Consider the following 19,155-nt stretch of genomic DNA (forward strand, 5'->3'; position numbering starts at 1 on the left):
GGATTGCCAGATGGAGGTGACATCCTCTAACGCAGGGGTGGGGGAACTGCAGGCCTCGAGGGCCAGAGTCCTGCAGGTTTTAGATGTTGATCCAGCACAGCTGATCTAAATGGCTAAATGACCTCCTCAACATGTCTTGAAGTTCTCCAGAGGCTGGTAATGAACTCATCATTTGAATCAGGTGTGTTGACCCAGGGTGAGATCTACAACCTGCCGGACACCGGTCCTTGAGCCCTGACCTAACGGGAGCACGCTGGAATTCACTGAGCTCCTGAGAGCGACCCACTCTTTCACAAATGTTTGTAGAAGCAGTCTGCATACCTAAGTACCTGAGTTTATACACCTGTGGCCATGTTAGTGAACACCTGCATTCAATGATTTGGGTGGATGAGTGAATATTTTTGGGATTATAGTGTATAAATATATGTAATTCCTAAAATAGTTATTGCATGAATACAATAATACAACAACCTATTAATGCCATAGCGTTCTCAGCTTGGGTCTCAAATGAATGCAGTGATGGTGACTGAACTACCTGAATAAATCAATTGTGAGAGCACAGTGGCTGTCCTCTACTGCATGCATAAGTCACCTTTTGTGGATGGATAAGTGCTTCTGACGTGTAGAAACGGCTCTCTCAGTGATTGCTCAAAATGTGGAAAGGACACTGCATTAAGTCAACCCTGAAAGTGATCTAGAAACAGAAATATTGCTCAGAAATTACACAAAACTTACAAAGTAACATGGATGAAAATGGATGAAAACTGGCAACACATTTGGCCAAAACAATCAAAAATAAAATAGTGACAATCAGGCCCAACCTACACTAGCTACAACGTAGAAGCATGTTCATATGAAACTGCAACAGAAGTAAAGGAGATGACATGAGTAATATTAATGCTGGACGAGAACGGAATAAAAGTGAAGCTTTGAAAGAGCAGAATTTTCTAAAACATCGCTCATCCCAAACAAGCACACGCCAAAATTCAATAGTATTTGAAGAAGAAAAAATATGACCTGGCAGGTATTCACTGACCTCAGTCCAACACCGGGTCACCTGGAGCATTTGAAGTCTGTATAGAACTGCAGGAAATCACTCCACAGATTTGGGAATAAAAGCGTCATCTCGCCCTGCCTGTGCAGATCTGTCACTGAAAATAAAAATACAAATATTAGATAGCATTAGAAAATAATCAAATAAACAAACCTTGTTTTGTTTATTTATTCGGTTTATTACCATCACTATAGGACATTTCCACAGTTTGTGTGGAAATGTTTTCTCCATTTTTGTAGTGACAACAGAAACATCTCACTGCAGGATATCTTAACAAACAAACAGGACGAAGCAAAACACAAAGGCTTGATTTTCTGTGTGATTATAAAATTACACATACAATTTAATGACTTGTAAGGAAAATATCGCGTGTGCGTGTGTGTGTGTGTGTGTATTAGAAAAAAGAAAAGGGCTCATGGGAAGAGAGTAAAAGTTATGTAACAGAGTACAAACCTGCATCTCTAAAATATGATTCAGTGCTGGTTTTTCACACAGTGGTTAAAATACAGTAAGTGTTGTAGTTGTGAGTGCTATTTTTTAATGTAACTTGCAGTCTAGCAGTCATTTCTGATACATGCAAACGTATCATAAAAGTGATGTACGGAGCTTGAAAGACCTGTCACACTAAGTTGTAGCTGCTCAAGTGCAATTAAATGTTACTGGAAGCTTTCTGGAGATTTTCCCGTTCGTTGGAGTCTGCAGTTGTTAAGAAATCCAAGAAAAAGCTGCAGTTTTTCAAAAAAGGACTTCTAATAAAGGATGAAATGTGCCATGATCATTGCATATAGTTTGTGCATTTATATCAAGAGACATTTTTCTTCATTAAGATATGACAGTATTTTTACTGTGTACACAATATTTCTGCACCAGTGAAAAAGAACTAATTGTACGATTTGTTTGCCAAACGGCATTATTGTTCTGTACAGATGGGTCACTGTTGTGAATAAAATTACAGTGATAATAAAAGTTATTTTGTGAACTTGCTCTTTTTGCGTGCACAGCTTCACCACAGCTGACAAATATTTTCTCAAGAGCAGTTGTTTAGTGCCAACTGCACTCGTCACGACTGGTTAGTCGGACCTCAGTGCTGTAGATGGGAGGAGAACTGTAAAGAGGAAAAACACATATGGATGGTGCTTGATTTGTACTTCCTGTGAGCACATTTTAATGATAAAACTGTTAGATAAAAAACTCCATGATGTTGCATTCGGGGAAAGGAAATAAAGCTACCCTTACTCTATTTATGAAGCATCAGCCGTGTCCAAAGTGGAGTTAATTCTGCATAAAGGGTGAAAATCACCCGTGAGAATATGGAGCGAATGCCAGACATGGCCGACTTTTGTTTTCCAGCTATCCATCAATCATAGTAGGCCATTAGGCGAGGCGGCAAGCCACAACCGCAATCTGTCAGCTCCTATAAACGCTATCAACAGAAGTCATGCAAGATAAACAAGAGAAAGAGAAGACAAAATGAGACAGCTACTGAAAGCGTTGATGGTCAAGCTGGGAGCTGGAAGCAGTCATCGACAGATAAAGTTACTGAGGTACAAACCAGCCGCTGCTGATGCCACATGGTGATCATATTCCTCCTCAAGAGTGCTGTTGTTCAAGCTTCACATGATATTCATGAAGCAGATGGTCCTTGTCTGTACAGGCGTTCTGACTGATAGCAACAATGTAATCCAACTCCAGATTGCAGTCTGAGTTACACGTTTCCTCGAGTCCAAACGTCTGTGAAACAAGAAACTATTTAAATGCTTGAATTAAACCTCACTGCGCCAAAGAACTGCATAAAACACCAAGAGTAATAGTAATAAATGACACACATTCACACTAATAAATGATAAACACCACATTAAGCCAATTGTAGTACAAATGTCGGACTATCGACTAGTAACAGGAAAAACATAAAATCCAGTTTAATTTAATTTTTTTAATAAAGAAAGCACTTGGAGGGAAACCCCTGGCAGAAACAGCATCATGAAGGGACGGCCATCTGCTGGGTGATGAGCCATGGAAGACAGCCAGAGATCAGGAGCACTCATTTTTATGCACATGGAGGAGCCACTACTCCTCCACGTCAGAAAGAGCAGCTGAGGTGGTACGAGCAGCTGAGGTGGTACGGGCATCTGGCTAGAATCTGGATGCCTCGTAGGTTAGGTGGTTTGGGGATGTCTTCCTTGGGACAGGAGGAGGCCCCAGGACAGACTCAGGCCATGCTGCGAAGATTTCCATTGGCTACTTTAGGAATGTCCCAGTGCTTCCCAGAATAATTTGTGGCCTGAGCATCGTTTTTGTAAGTCTCTGCCCTGATGACCCAAACCCCAGATAAGTGACAGAAAACGGACAGATGACTAAACTCCCACAACCTTGGGTTGAAACTTTGGGTCCTGCCATCCATGTGGATGTTACTTTGATAAGTACCATCTACCTAAGCACTGTTGCAGATCACGTACACCCGTTGATGGAAAAGGGCCTCTTTCAGCAGGATAATGGGCGCTGACACAAAGTAAAAATGGTTCAGAAATGGTTTGAGGAAGACAGCGACAGTCTGAGGAGTTGACCTGGCCTCCAAGCCTCTGTGAAATGTGTGTGTCTTTATGGGTCAGGGATGTTTTGGCCACGAAACGGGGACCAACACATATTGGATATTATACGGATTTTATGATATATGTATTGAAATATAAATAAATATATTTAAAATGTGGATTTTAGCTGCAGCTTTCAAATGGCTAAGATGTGACTGCTACTTAATATGGTATGTAGCCCTTCAAAGAGTTCCACTGCCTGATAAAAGAAACCATAAAGTAAATGACTACAGTTTAATTGGTAGATACAGTAGAGTCTCAAGCCAGAATGCATTTTTAATATTTCTGTTGAAGGTAGCTGGCAACACTGGGAGCAGCTGTCTGCTAGTCTCTGTTTTGAGCAGAGCACGCCAAATGTGCCATCGTAGGAGCAAATACAAGAGTCCTCACGCACCGCTGCCAAGAAGCCCCAAGAAGAAGAAGACCAATACAAAAAATAATAATAATACAGAAAGAATAACACTATAGCTTGTGTTGATGCATGCTCAATCATCCAGGTAAGTAAATCCCAAAAGGTGGAATCTGTTCATCTGGACGTAGAGTTTTCAGTGTCTGCAGTCAGCTGAGACTGAAGAAGTCACTTGGATGAGTGATGAAACGTCCAGATGAACAGAATCAACCTTTTGGGAACGCTAGCGCTTGAAGACATTGTGCATCGTACGAGCTAACTTTTATAACCTCTGTGTAACTTCCCCTGAATGCAAACTATCTTTAAACATGTACAATAATCAGTACCAGTGAAAACCTGTCACAATCCTGGGTCATGTGACCAAGCGTTTTGAGTTGTCTTACATTTTGATGGTTTATGTTTAAGTTAATTTTAACGGCTAATTTTCAGCCGTTTCTTATTCATTCAGTGTTTCTTAGATCGCTTTGTGTCATCACCCCCGTGTTTCAGTCTCTGTTGTTGGTTCATCATGTTGGGTCTGCGTGTCTTAACCTGTCATGTTGCATGTGTGCGTGTCCTATGTTGTCAAGCTCGTGTCATGTCTGCGTCCTGTTGTGTTTCCTGTTTTATTTTGAAGAGGTCTGGTGTCCCATGTTCATTGTGTTTAGTTTCACTTCCCCTGTGGCATCATTATGTTTATTCTAATCAGCTGTTTCCCCAGGTGTTTCCACTTCCCCTCATCGCCTCCTGTGTGCGTTTTCATCCCTCGTCCGATCGTCTGCTGCACTGCTATGTTTGTGCCTTCACGGTTCAGGTTTTTCTTGTCAGGTGTCCATGTTCAGGGTTTTTTATGTTTAGCCTTAGTTCACCCAGGTTCAGTTAGTGTCTAGTTTTGCCTTTGTTCTTTGTTTTGTACTGTCAAAAGCAGCCTTTAATAAATGGCTTGCTTTCTGTTAAGATTACGATCTGTCCTGTCGCTCCACACAGTCTGCTTCCACGCACTGTCACAAAATCATAAATTAAAAAGGATTGAAATATTTGACTTTATTTATTTTTTGTTACATTAAGATCTATGTTGGACTTAGGAGCAGATTTGTACAGTGGACTGTAAAGGACACAGATGCTGTGCACATACTTGTTTACTGTATGAGGCTGCAGTCTGATAAGGTAAGCGTGTCCATAGGCTCTTTTCACTGATGTGACCACAGGAGTAAATAGTCAAACTAACAGTCTATGAATTCATTTTGCTGCTTCAGCTTTAAGGTCAGTGTATGTCGGCCCATTTCCACACTCTCATGGCTCAATGTGCTGAAAACCCTCAATAAGCTGCAGCAGTTGCAAAATTCTCACGTACAGAAGCATTCAATTCAATTCAATTCAATTTTATTTATATAGCGCCAAATCACAACAAAAGTCGCCTCAAGGCGCTTCATAGATACAGAGAAAAGCCCAACAATCATATGACCCCCTATGAGCAAGCACTTTGGCGACAGTGGGAAGGAAAAACTCCCTTTTAACAGGAAGAATCCTCCGGCAGAACCAGGCTCAGGGAGGGGCGGGGCCATCTGCTGCGACCGGTTGGGGTGAGAGAAGGAAGACAGGATAAAGACATGCTGTGGAAGAGAGACAGAGGTTAATAACAGATATGATTCAATGCAGAGAGGTCTGTATTCCTTTATTTAGTTTGGAATATGGACATAAAACTGCAGTATCTCAATGATCTTTTACAAACGATGGATTAAGTACGTCATTATGACAAAATAAATGGGTCTGCAGTGACAAAATGACTGCAGAGATTATTGCAGAGCAATTTTAACACAAACGTCTTTCACATTTTTCTTTCTCCGGTCACTGTCGGTCATATTTGAAAAAAATATGCATACTCTCTGAGACATGAAAGTCACCATATGTAATTCATTCTCTTGAATTAAGCAGCTGTCCATGTAATTGCCGGACCCCTACCAAAGTGCCAAAACCCAACAGCTGTAATTCAGAAGTGAGCTACAGTAGGAACACTTTTGGTCCAAAAACAAAGCTCTCTCCTCCTCCGCTTGTTTCATTTTATTTATTATTGTCTATTATTTTGCCATCTTGTTGTAAAAACTGTATTTACATTCTGTTTCCATTCTTTGTATTAGTCTTTGCCCCATGAACTCCTACACCAGCTGGCATCTTCATCTTCCAAGTCTTCATCTTAGGCCCTTGATGGTTCTTATCCATAGCAAATTTCAGGAAGTAATCATGTTGCCTAGCAGCCAGCAGCAGATGGGTTTAAATGAGCCGTTTGTAGCATTTATGTACCTACAACAGTTATTTTACATTCACAAAATCTTCTTTCTGTATATCGTGACATCAACCTGGCAACCACGCAACAGTCGACTAATATCACTGGCCGAACTGTAGCACGCGCATGTACATGTAAATTAATTACTTTATGTAAAAACAGCTAAACTCAGTCCACGCGTGAACCAAACTGCAATCTCACAATGCGCCGGGACCGTTCAGGCTTCTGCTGTACTTGTGTGAAGAAGGGGAAAAATAGGAAACCTGGACCCTGGGGCTACAGTGATCTCTGCTCGGGTGTGGGTGGCATTTTGCTGCCATGCTTTGGATTCACATTGCAGTGCTGATGGGAAGGAGTGGTCTATTTCAAGATGCCATCAGAGCTGCGACTGGGTACAAGGCTGACAAAATGGTTGGATGTGCATGAAAATGATGCGAGGCAAATGCCGTGGCCTTCGTGGCAGCGAGATATGAACTCAGCTGATCACCCGTGGGAGATTTGAGACCACCGTGTTAGCCATCACGCTACAGCACCAACATCAAAGCGTTAATGAAGGAATAGCTCGTGAACAAAGGGTGTTTGATCCCATCAGGCCATGCGCTGGCTCTACACCGTACAAAGATGTGTTTATTTTCTAACTGATTGTACATGAATATTACGACAGAAGCATTTTGGCTCATATGTCCTTATGACAGCTCCAATCTGTGCAAACTGCGAGGTCAAACTGTTTCACTTCCTCCTTTTTAGGTTGATTGGTTTTGTTTGCTCTCTGATTTTTGTAGTTTCCATCTGCCTTTTTATTGCAGCTTTTCATTTTCTTTTTCCTGGTAGTCTGATAAGACTGCACAGACATGACATCATGGAGTTTTGATAGCAAATTACAGAATTGATCTGGAGCTCAGCAGGCAATTATCAGCACAGAACCACGGTGCATATCAATGAGCCCCAACCCCAAAAAAAGAAGACACTGTTCCTGCTGCACCACTAATATTCTCCATTAAGAGGCTGTCAGCACATCAGCACCTGGGAGCTTTGTAGTGGGAATTTCCATCCAGATCACTGCTGTATTTGATTTTCCTGGCTGATCACAGGAAACCAATTTCTGACCCTTCACACAGGTATGATAAAAACCTGCAGGATAATGGATTATTTCCTCTCCAAGTGGCTTCGCCATTAAAAACCTGCAGATTTTCTCTCTGCCTCCGTGTTATTTTTGTGTTCCTTTTCCTCTTACCTTCAGAGCAGCACAAATATGTCACGTCTTCACAGGTACGACGCACACAAAGCAACCTTAAAGCAGACATGGGACGTGGCTGCCAACATTATTGGTGCGCTGTTCCCTTCGACAAGGAGACGACAACAATGATGCTATTCAGTAACCTTGCTGGGAAGTTGGTAGTCACTGCTTGTTGATAGGCAACTCCCTCCCTCCCTCCGGCGCTGTCTTCTCTGTTCTGCCTATTGACTTGGAAAAGGCAATTAATATTCCTTTGCTGAGTAGAGGCTTTCGTTTTAGGCTCATCACGTGGAGCATACTGGCTGCCACCTCACCCATCTTACAAGTCAGATAATTACCTATTTAGATGTTGCTGAGGAGATGTGTGTGTGTGTGTGCGTACACGTCTGTTGGCCTGTCGCCACAGCTTGTGCAAAGAAGCACCATGAAGTGGATCTGTCACTATGAGTTAGAGACACTGGATGGCTGCACACCAAGTTAAAAAAAAATAAAAACAAGCAAGCACAGGACACTTAGAAGAAATATCAGAGCCAAGCAAACAGACTGTGTGTGTTCATGCTCGCTGAACAGATTGCCACTCTAGCAGTGTTTTTTGAAGTTGTGCGTTCTGTTTTTTGAGATACTACGAGCGCCGGCCCACAAATTTCATTAACGTCTTCGGTAATTATGGCGGATCTAATCAGAAGCTGCCATATTTCTGCGGTTAATGGGCTCTGCGCGGAGGCTGTTGAGGTGAAGGGCTTTTTGAAAGGTCGGCTGACTCACCACTGCTGCTGACCCCCTTCAGCTCTACCTACCCACACCTCTTAAATCTCAATCAGCGATGGGAAGCGTGGCCATTCATTAGCTCGGTACCCAGCGGCTGTCTCTTTCATCTCGCCCCCTATGTCCTCACCACCACACAACTGCTGCCCCTCTTTTTCCGATCCATCTTCCCGTTCCTCAGTAGCAACACTTGACGCGAACCCTCAAAGGTACGGGGGGTCGAAACCGCTCGGAAACTGCTATTGTACTCCTCCAGCTCACGCAGACGCACACACCGCGACCTCCTTCGTACCGCCTCCCTATCTTCCTCCTCCATCACAATCCCGACTCTGCACTTCTCTCTGTTTTTTTCTGCTCTGCTGCCAATCGGTGGAGCAGTTTTCACACAGCTACTTGTGGAAGGAGAGAATGACAGTAAGAACGTGCAGGCGTGTGCACGTCTGTGTGTGTGCGCACGTGCACATGGGCTACAAAGCCTTCTGCTAAGCTGAGGGTGGTTCTCAGGCCCCCCCTCGAGGCAAGGCTGAGATTGAGTTCATTATTCAGTAGGAGTGGGTTCCAGCTGTGTGAAGAGAGAGATGGCGAGCTGCTGTCTGTGTTGTGGCTCCTCCAACCCTGCCGTCCACTGGGAACCAGCTGAAAATAATGCGAAGGAGACAGACTTCACTGTCACACACAGACAGCACTCGGGCATTTTTGCAAAAACAATTGGTCGACAGTGAAGGCCTTTCTTTTTTTTTAATAATGGGAGGTTTTATTTCTATTTTTATTTATATATAGGCCAACAATGAGCGTGCTTTTTCTTTTTAGTCAGTAATCATAAAGTTCTGAAATAGATTATCCACTGTGCTGAGCGAGACGCACAAATGTGGCAGCGTTCAAATAGGACTCCTGTGTATCCCTAGATGGCAGTAGTAAGTTAGACATCGGTGCGCTGCCTGCCGTGGAAAACAGAGCATCTTTAAATGTGTGTGAGCATGTGTCTGCTTGTTTGTTTTCCCTTGAGGTTGATAAAGTGTGTTGGTATAATTTCAAAAATAAATTTAAACAAAATCTAATAATAAGCCAAAGGAAGAAAAAACCCAAAAACAAGAGTATTTTCAAAACAGCTCCCATGCCCCGCCATCCTCGTCTTACAGGGCTGTGGTTTCTCCTTCACTCATGAATGAATACAGATTGCAGGAGCCGTTTTTCAGTTCTCACACAAAGGGAATTAACTTGAAATTGCTTTGTTGAAACTGCTCCACAAACAGCTTAGTGCAACACCAGGAAATGGCATCACAGCAACTTTGGATTTGTGAGAATTAAACGTATGATGTTGCCCCCCCCCCCCCACCCCCACTCCCATCCCCATCCCCATCCCCACCCCGAAGATGCGCATGAAATTGCATAGAGGGACAATCAGCTTGTATGCAATAACACGTTGGCTCACATTAACATTTGCTGCTGAACAACAGGCCGTATAGCAAAGGAACAAGCGCCCGTATTTGCTGCAGGAAAAACAAATGCATGCTATTGGTTGAGTTATGGCTAACTGACTGTGACTGAGACTCCGAAATCAGTCGGATGGTGGTGCATCCCGCTGAAACACACACATATGACAAAGGTCTGCGATCACAGACTGACTGCCCCGAGTGCAACAAAAGTGCAATTCACATTTCCCTTTCCAGAAAAAATGCAAGTCATTGTGAGCATGATGAGAGTGCTGTGATTCATGCTGCACAATGGCCTGTCACCCCACTGCTTGATTAACAAGCACCGAGACCCCGGGGAGCACCTGTGTCTCCTCATCACTTCATGGTCCTGGCAGAAGACTGCATTCACCCTCCACAACAAAACAGAACCGACCTCCGTTCAGTGCATTTCCTGCTTTTCCGACTAATAACTGTCAGAGGAAACAAAACGGCTGTCGTTACAGATTTGTCATCTGAGCTCGACTCACTCCTCATTCTCTAAAATCGCTTTTGACTTCTGAGCCGAATCTTGCGGTTGGGAGGACGCCGACGGTATGAGCTGAGGTAAAAACCGCAACGGCAGCGATATTAGCCCGGTATTGAACCTGCAACTATAACGGGGTCAAAGTGGCTGCTAATTTTGGAGAATGGCGCTGGCATCCAGAGCAAGAGTCGCTAAGTGCTGCCGAACGCAGCCTGAGATCTGGCATGGCGAGCGTCAGTGCCATCACTCACGACAGTCAGTGAGAGGAGTTCCAAGGGCACAACAGCCCACAGAGTGTCACTTCACACAGATGTACGACCCCGATGTCACGCGGGCTGCAGGCTGTGCGACTATGTAGCTGCATGTCTGTGTGTACTTGTGACAGGCGGACAGGCTCCATCCAGCCCTCTATGTCAGGACCTGTACTGCAAGCGAGTGACACGCTATGCACGAGTGGCCTATTAGGCTGCCCCGGCCTCTGCCGTTCAGTAGTGCAACTGCCGCGAGCTCTCGATTCCCTCTGACACATCTGCACTCGAGCCAAGCCCGCTGGACCACACTGAGCATGACTCCTGTCGACAGGCGCGTCCCTCCTTTGTCTCAAATTTGCCACAATGGCATTACATTAAAGCTCGTGTGATTGTGCAGAGATGGTTGACTCTTTCTAATTAAGGGTAAAGGTGAGATGAAGAGGCAGCTAAGTACAGCATATTCCCAGCTAACACAGCTGTAGTGCTGCCGCATATGAATCATTCAGAGCACTTTATAGCCATCAGAAAAAGTTGAAGCCGCTCAGTCAAAATGTCACCGCTGCGATTCCGAAAGAACGATGCAGTGCTCTCAGAAATGGAAGTAAACAAAACTCTTCCACAATTATTCATCTGTGTGTTTCTCTCTGTTTGGAAAACTGTGCAGTGCTAGCAGTGTGACACAACAACACTGCAGACCTGGACTTCTGGACAGCTCACTAATAAACTCGGACAGACTGTTTCACATTAATGTTAGTAATGCAACCATTTATTATCATGCTGGATTTTTAGCAGTGTGACGGGATGACTGAGTGAATAAAAATATGTTTTGATGTAACTTGCATTTGGAAAAAGAGAAAATGTGGAGACTTTGGGACATGCAAATAATGCTTTTAACATGATTTTTTCCAAGAAACTTACTGAGCTCAGTGTTAAAAGGATCAGTTGCTGCATCTGCTTCTGTTAAAGCTTAGGCACACTACAATGAAGTACCTATGAGTATAATATGTGTACCCACTGCTGATATATTCTCACCACCTACAACTAAATAAACTTCCTGTACTCCTTCAGTAAAACGGTGCCACCTTTGCACCTGATTCTGGGTTTGTCCTGATTTGTGCTTCATTGTCTTTCTTTCTCCCACCACCACTTCTCCACGATGCCACACCACCCCGCTCCTCTGAAATCCCCCACAGTCAGCTCAGATGCAGCATCCATACCAAACAACAGGAGCAGACATTCTGCGACTCCTGCCAGTATACCAGCAGACAGCAGCAAGGTGGATAAAATCACCTCCTCGCTCAACATTTAGTCTCATGAACAAATCTAAAAGATATTTAAAAACACACACAGCTATCCTCTCAAGCTTATTATCACCAGCTTCTTTCAGCAAAGACTGGAGACGTTTGACCTGCTGTAGTTCACACACTGCAGTTTTCCCGTTCATTGCATCTCTTTCATTATTATTTTTTTTTAATTCTAGAGAAACTTGAAAGGAGAACAAATAAAGATTTTGAAAACGGGTATTGCTCTTTGGGACTTCCTACCTTGTAGGAGCTAAAATAAGAACTACCTGCACATTTGCATACTTTAGAGTTGAAAACAAACTTCCTCCAGAATTTCCATCACTAGCCTGTCAGCCTGAATACAAGGAGAGGAGCCCGTTCTCACTCCCGAGGCGTAACATCCCGACGTGTTGAGGAGAGAGGACAGGATAGGTGTGGGAGACTGCAGTGTCTGACCTAATGGAGGTTCGGTCAGTTCATTGTGAAAAACAAAGAACACATAAAATCACATGAACACAGAAAGTTTGGAAGCTATTCTTCACACGGCCTTGCTTTTACTAAGCATCCGTCTCCATGTGTGTGTAACATCACACATTCCTGTTAACGTGCATCAAATTGGTCCCAAATTCGAGGACCAGCAGAGAGTTCTGTTCTGACATTAAGTCCTGAATCACTGTGATAGAGTAACGAGGTGTCTGTGCTTTAGATCTATGCTAAACAACACCTCACTGCAGTGGTCTCTTCAGTGCTTTTTGTTTCAGCTGTGTCTGTGCAGTCACTCTGGATCCTTCACCTGAGAAAGGCTCTTATTTCTTTTTAGTCACGCACCTTTTTCCCCCTGGATGTGCTTTTGCATAACTCTGTATTTGCAGTGAAGTCACTGGTCTGACGAGATTACTCACATCTCATCCTACATCCTCTGACTTTTTCTTCTGTTTAAGGACCCCCTCTGCACCCCTGGACCTCAGGCTGACACCCACCCACTCCACTGACTGCACAGCGAACGGATTTGATTAATTCCAGGCGAGCTGCGCCACCTTGACGGTATTTAATCACTGAGAAAAGACAGGAAACGTACTCATTCCTTATCCTCCTGCTCTCCCACCCCGCCTCTCCTGTCCTCTCCTCTCCTGCCGTCTCCGGTGCGTCTGTTCGCTCTGAAAAGCGGCGGTGTGCGTTTGTGGAGGAGCCGGAGGAGCGCTGCACTGTTCTGCGCACTGGTTCCGCTGGACATCACCGAATAACGGCGCTCGACAACCGGGTGGTGGTGGAGGGGGAGACTGGACCCGGACCCGGAGCAGGAGCAGGAGAAGCACCGTGGCTCTTTACAGCCCGCTCTCCGAAAACATGTCGGAGTTTTTTCTACTCGCCTTTCTAGCCCTGTTCTCGGGATTATTTCCCTGCGCCGAGCCATCGACGGTGTCGGACGAGGAGAAAGGTAAGGAGCCACCGGGCCGTCGGGAATGCGCAGTCCGGTGAAACTTGGCAGCGCGGGCCGCCGTTAGTGCAGTGTGGGCGCCGTGACGGGCAGCAGCAGCTGGATGTGAATGTGTTTCTGAACGATGGAGAGTTGATGGTCGGTGGGATACCTCACTAAGTCCGTCTCTGTGTGTTGTAATTGAGGATGTTTCACTGTAATGTCCCCCCCCCCAGTTGTTGGACCACAAATAACGTTACCACCTGTGCGGTGACCCCCCGAGCGTGCGTGTTGCACCGCTTTCCCGCGTGGGCATTTTCAGGAACGTTCCCGTGGATATACCGGGATAGCCTCGGCGGCTCTGACTGCAGGTGCGTAGCAGTGCTATCCTCCAATGCAGCAGGTGACCGAGCCCGGTGCCGGGGTGCGTGCTGTCTCTCCGGTATACCTGTGCCGTGCGGACGCGCAGCGGTGTGCGCGGTGCAGTGGCTCCGTGCTCGGGTAATGTCGGGAATCATTTTGGGTGAATCTGAATTCCGCCACACAGTCTAAAAATCCGAGTCACCGAGCAGCCCGGCTTCACCGAGCAGGCACTGTCGGGATTTTCTCCAGTTAAGCGCCTATTAGGCTCGAGCTATTTGTTAAACAGCTGCATTCATAGACAGGAATTTATTAAGAGTATGCAAGGACGGAGAATTTCTGAAAACCCAAAGGAGGTTATCAGCGGGCTTTTTAATTACACCAAATATTTGTGATTTAGTAGTTTGCATGTATTATTGTAGGGTCTACCTTACAGTATAAAATACAACTGAATTGAATTGAAGTAGTTATCCTTCTAGTCAAACATCAACTTTTACCGTGAACCTTTCAAAACTCCCATTTCAGTACTTACATGTTGAGTCATGGGCTGGTTGCATTAATCGTCCCCCAAAGACAAACTGTGGTGAGTGTAACATGCAGTTGTAAGGGACATGTTTGCATGCCCATTGATTTGTTGTCATGATTGCTTCATAGTTCTCCCACTTTCTGTTCCCCAGCAGAGACATCTTTGTCAGGGCTGCTTTGCTTGTTGTGAGACCTTCACGAAGGAGACTCATGAGCCTGCCTTCCAATCACTGTAAATCACCAAAACCAACAAAAAACCAGCTACCTTTCTCTGCCTCCTGCTCTGTGAGGGTGGAGGTGTGGCTTGAGAGTAAAAACAGGTATCATAATGGCTCATCGAGCTGCTATAACAGTATTTAGAAGGACAGCAGATAGGATGGGGCGGACTCACAGACACAGGTTCCAAATCTACTTTCAGAGAAATCCGAGTTGGAAAGTTGGACCCTGTATCTCCGTGTGCTGTCCTGCTCCATTTGTTCCCAGGATAAATGGGAGCTCTTGTAGCTGTGTCTAAATGGACGGTAATGATAATAGCGTTTCATTTTTCTTTCAACACCAAAGCTGGTTTTTATCCTAATTAGTCTGAAATTAATTTGCTTTGTGGTAGCAGCGTTGTTACTTTGAATGCCAAATACTGAGCCCGTGGTTTTCTCTGCATGAATAAAAGGCATTTCCAGAATCATTCCTACAATGGCACGAGCTCTTTGAAAGGCTTCCACCTTGTTTTTCCCCTTTTATCGCTCGCGCCCATCTAACATTGAGCAGACTGACCTGATCAGCTGGTGTGGCAGTACGCTGCTCATCTAACAAAAGGACAGGCTTGGAAATTTGGACACGCCGCAGCACTACCTGTTTATTTCATTTAAAAAAAAACAAAAAAAAACCTGGATGCCGTGCACTGACCTCAGCACCAGATAAGCATCACCAGCCGCAAACAGCTCAAGGTTGTTTGTAATGTATACCCTATTTAAGAGACGATAGTATAGTGCAAGGCACATCCACTAATACGAGGGAGGCTGCCTTTAGAGGCTAATTAAGTGAGATAGCCAGATACCATCGCAGAAGTGTATGTAAGTGCCCGTGTGTGTGTATGTGTGCAAAGGCAAGCACCAGAATCACGATGAGGGAGAAGTCATTCAGCGTCTGCATTATGTGCAGCTCGTTGGCCAGCAGAGATAAGGACTTGGTAGATTTTCTCAGTTGTGAGCTCCTGAAATGTTACTGTCTAAACACTCATCATTGGACAATAAAGACATAAAACGTGTGGACTCCACCAAACACTCCTGCCAGGATGAATATAGTGCTGAAGGCCACACTGTAAGAAATGCAAGATCATTTTAACATTTTTGGACCATTTGAGAAACAAAAGCATGTCTTTGGCATCCTTTTAAGTTCTCATCATGAAATTATTGTAATATATTTTTATTTATTCAGAAAAAATTTAGGAAACAGTTTTTCTTTCTTGTACATTTTAAAATATTGCTGCAACTATGAATATACAAACTTAAACTTTTAAGCCACAGCGTGCTGCATCAACTGTGCAGGCAGGCGCAGCTTTTGTCAGGCTGACGGGTCGATACGAACAGCGAATGACTCAGAAACGAAGCTGAAAGCCTGTAAAGCTCCTCTCATCTTTTCTGTATGCATGTAAGACTGATAGTCATCGCTCCAAAATGCTGAACTGTTTTCACCTCCACTGCCTGAGGTGACTCTCAGGGAGCATCGTGGGCTTAAGATGATGAGACAAAGTTCCTGACTCTGAAGTGCTGAAGCAGGCAGAAGTTGCCAGTATTAGCACCACGATCCTGACAGCTCAGCTGAGATGGTTAAGGTACGAGAAGCCACAAGAAAGTCTGCCAAAGAAGACCTCGCACGGCAAGAGCGCCAAAAGAGGAGGCTGATGTAAGCACTGCTACCTGCAGTTGTTACCGAAACGTTTTCACGTCGAATTGCACGACTCGTTTCGAACTGCTCTGCTAGACCTCGCAGGATTATGCAGAGGCCATTTGCTAAACCACGCAAACATATCAGTAACCTCAGGAATCTGCTCCTGCTCAGGTACAAATCGGAGCAGAGGAAGGCTCCGGGACTGATTAGCAATTCCAGAGTTCACAAAAATAAACTTGAGACTGAAAGTGTGATGTACAAACTTTATCTGTAACCGTGCTAACAAAAACAGGCGGTGAGGAGAACATGAGTGCAAAAAGCAACCTTGCAGGAGGGAACAGTTTAATATTGTAAATTCACACATGAAGGTGGGCAGACAGGTACACGTGGCGAGGATAGCAACACATCTCAGAAGCAGAAATGACGGAGTCCAACCTGAAGGGGCTGATTTGGCTGTAGCGGCAGGAGCGACTGTGACAGGAAGCCGAGGGTTAAAATAATGTAGGGTTACAGGAACTGCTTGAAAAATGTCCATCCTGCTTAATGTCGCCTTTGTACCCTTACTCATTCAACAGACAGCTAGGACACAGTAAATTGTGAGTGGACTTTATAAATGGATATTATGTAAATCACTTGGTTTTAGCACCTTTAAACAAACAAAATAAACAGACATGTTCCATATTCTTGTTGGCGTTCTGGAAGCTGCTGTTATATGAAGATCAGGTTGTTGTTTTTAGGGGAGAAATATTAGATAGCGACTAGCAGGTGACCTTCAAAGGTTGGACCGAATTCTGTTTTCATAGCTGCTTTACGTCTTTTTCTGGAAACCATTAACACTAGAAGAGGCCTCCAGCTGCGATTGCTCCTTTGTAGCTCAATTTTCTGTCCACATCCTGTTTTGACAAGGCAGCAAAAGCGTGCACCTCAGCAAGCGGGGATCTTAAGGACTGAAAATAACCTGCAATCACCTGACTGCTCTGATGATTTAAGAAATCATACCGGTAAAAACATAAACACAGACGCTGCGTGCCGTCGAATGCATTAGCCTGCGCTCTGTTAGCCAGGAGACATTTGTGAAGCGGTTACTGGCTGCTGTTGTTATTGGCATCCAGGAGTTGTGCTTCAGGTGCTTTTTGTTAAGTGTTGCTTCATAGGTTTGTCTTGGCTAGAAAACCAGACAAGTTGTCAGAAAAAGCCTGTCAGCTCGTTACATCTGCGGACGGTCAGATGCAGTTATATATGAGCACTTCTTCCAAACCTCTGTATTTTCTTTTTCCTCCCAAAAGTCCTCTAAACATAGTCGTGGCAGGATTTCTGAGGTTTGTTTGAGGCAAGTGCTTAGACTGCACTTTTGCAGGGTGGCATTCAGTCTTTTATGAGCTATGTAAAGACATTAAAACAGCTGACACATCTATCTGGTGATGTGAGCTAAGTGCTGCTGTCATTGAGCTCTTACATCTATCTCAGGGCAGAGGTGAAGCATGGCCTCGAGCTACAGTCGAATTCAGTGATCCGGCCCCGCACGCCTCGTATGGAACAGTTATTGAAGGAAGCTGTTAGATTTTTGCTCGTGTCACCTTTAATATCAGCTCTCACAGCCTTAATGGGCTACAATTGAATAAGTAATGCAGTGGGCTCAGGTTGTGGAAGCCACTGGCTGTAAATTGACTTGTAGCATTGATTATCAATGGGAGGAGGAGCTAGATTTCTGACCCACATGATCTGTTTTGGTTAATGTTCTGGGAAGACTTAATTATGTGGGTGGCATGGGGTTTGATATTAGATTTTTCCAAAATGTTACATAATTTAAAAGGTGAATATTGAATCAGCAAGTTTGTCTTTAGAGAAATCCCATGATGCTGGCGTTGAATCTAAGAACTTAACTCAGCTGTATACAGATATGGTTCCTCTCATAAAAAACTTCTGAATGAATTATTAATCCAGGAAAGCATTACTGTTTTATTGCCAAATATGCTAATGAAAGTAGGGCTCATACGAGCAGTAGTGGGATACGCTGCTGCTCCCATAAGTCGAGTTAAGTATGAGGTCATCAGCAGGTGACAGACACGATAGAACACATCATAAAATGAAATGTAAGGGTGAGGTGATGTACTTTTAAAATGTAAAAAAAAATCTCTGCACCAATGAGACCATCTGCTAAAATGAACAATGAAACAGGGATGTGTAGCTTTAACTAGCTGTATAGTAAAGGTTAAAGTTGGTTGGAGTGTGAAGCTCAAGGTCTGAGTTAAGCAAACGTCTTTCTTGAGGTATCCTATGGGGTGAAAAGTGCCTCCATCGCAGGCTAAAAGTATGTCTGTCAGTTTGAAAGGGTGAACAGCTAGCTGGATGGAGGCAGCACCCTGAGGAGATACAATTGTGTGCTCAGCATGTACAGACGTTCAATGCAGCAGCGGTGGATTCTTACGCTGTAAATCATACTGTTGCCATCATCCGGTTCCTCCATTATGTCTAGACGGGCCTACAGGAACCGACGGCGTGCTTTGTTCGTTTGACATCATTTGGCAAAATGCATGAAAAAACGAGTGCATGAGACAAACCTTTCCCTCAGTGCTGAGATATAACTGGGACCTTTCACTACAGAGGATGTATGTGGAGCGCTGCTCAAATATGACGGAGGAAAGACCCGTCAGCATCACTAGCTCAACCCGACACTTGACAGGCTGATATTATTGTTACTGATTTGTGTTATAGAAAAAAACAAAGCTCTCTGATTCACTATTGGCATGCTGTTAGCTAACAGCTACATATTTCACATCATGTATCCAGAAATGACAAATTGATACAGAAAATGTTCTTAGTATTACAAAATATTTAAGATGATGTTGAACTACTTTATTTTTTGTATGTTTGCAGACGAGAGCATTCACCATGTATGGAGAGCTCTGTCACTGTTGGTTACAGATGTTGGCATATTTGTGGTACAATGTTTTCTGAATTATTAACTTGTAATATGAATAATTAATAATATGATCTCCTGGTTAACAAACAGCTTCAACAAGTGTTAAGATTTAATTTTATCACTGTACCTGGGCAGAGAATACTTCTTTTTCATGTTAATACCATATCAGACATTAACAGACTCAGCATGTCACCAGAACTGCTATTTATTATATATATTTCGATACCAAAATTATAAAAAATTTAGTATCTTTTA

At 44.0% G+C, this 19,155-nt stretch overlaps 1 protein-coding gene and 1 long non-coding RNA gene across 4 annotated transcripts in view; both read left to right on the forward strand.

Moving 5' to 3' along the window:
- lrp1bb (low density lipoprotein receptor-related protein 1Bb) overlaps nt 1-19,155 on the forward strand; it is a 387,404-nt gene that overhangs the window by 98,758 nt on the left and 269,491 nt on the right. For all 3 annotated transcript variants that reach the window (XM_085136443.1, XM_085136442.1, XM_085136445.1), the window contains one exon: nt 12,730-13,226. In XM_085136443.1, coding sequence (XP_084992569.1) covers nt 13,136-13,226 — 91 coding nt within the window. In that variant the 5' untranslated portion in view covers nt 12,730-13,135. The remainder of the gene's footprint in view (nt 1-12,729; nt 13,227-19,155) is intronic.
- On the forward strand, nt 13,234-15,680 carry LOC146501148 (uncharacterized). The gene is made up of 2 exons (XR_014869971.1): nt 13,234-14,148; nt 14,243-15,680. It is a non-coding gene; the product is annotated as an uncharacterized LOC146501148 (long non-coding RNA).

The sequence above is a fragment of the Neolamprologus multifasciatus genome, chromosome 16, assembly GCF_963576455.1.
Source record: "Neolamprologus multifasciatus chromosome 16, fNeoMul1.2, whole genome shotgun sequence".
NCBI lineage: Eukaryota > Metazoa > Chordata > Actinopteri > Cichliformes > Cichlidae > Neolamprologus > Neolamprologus multifasciatus.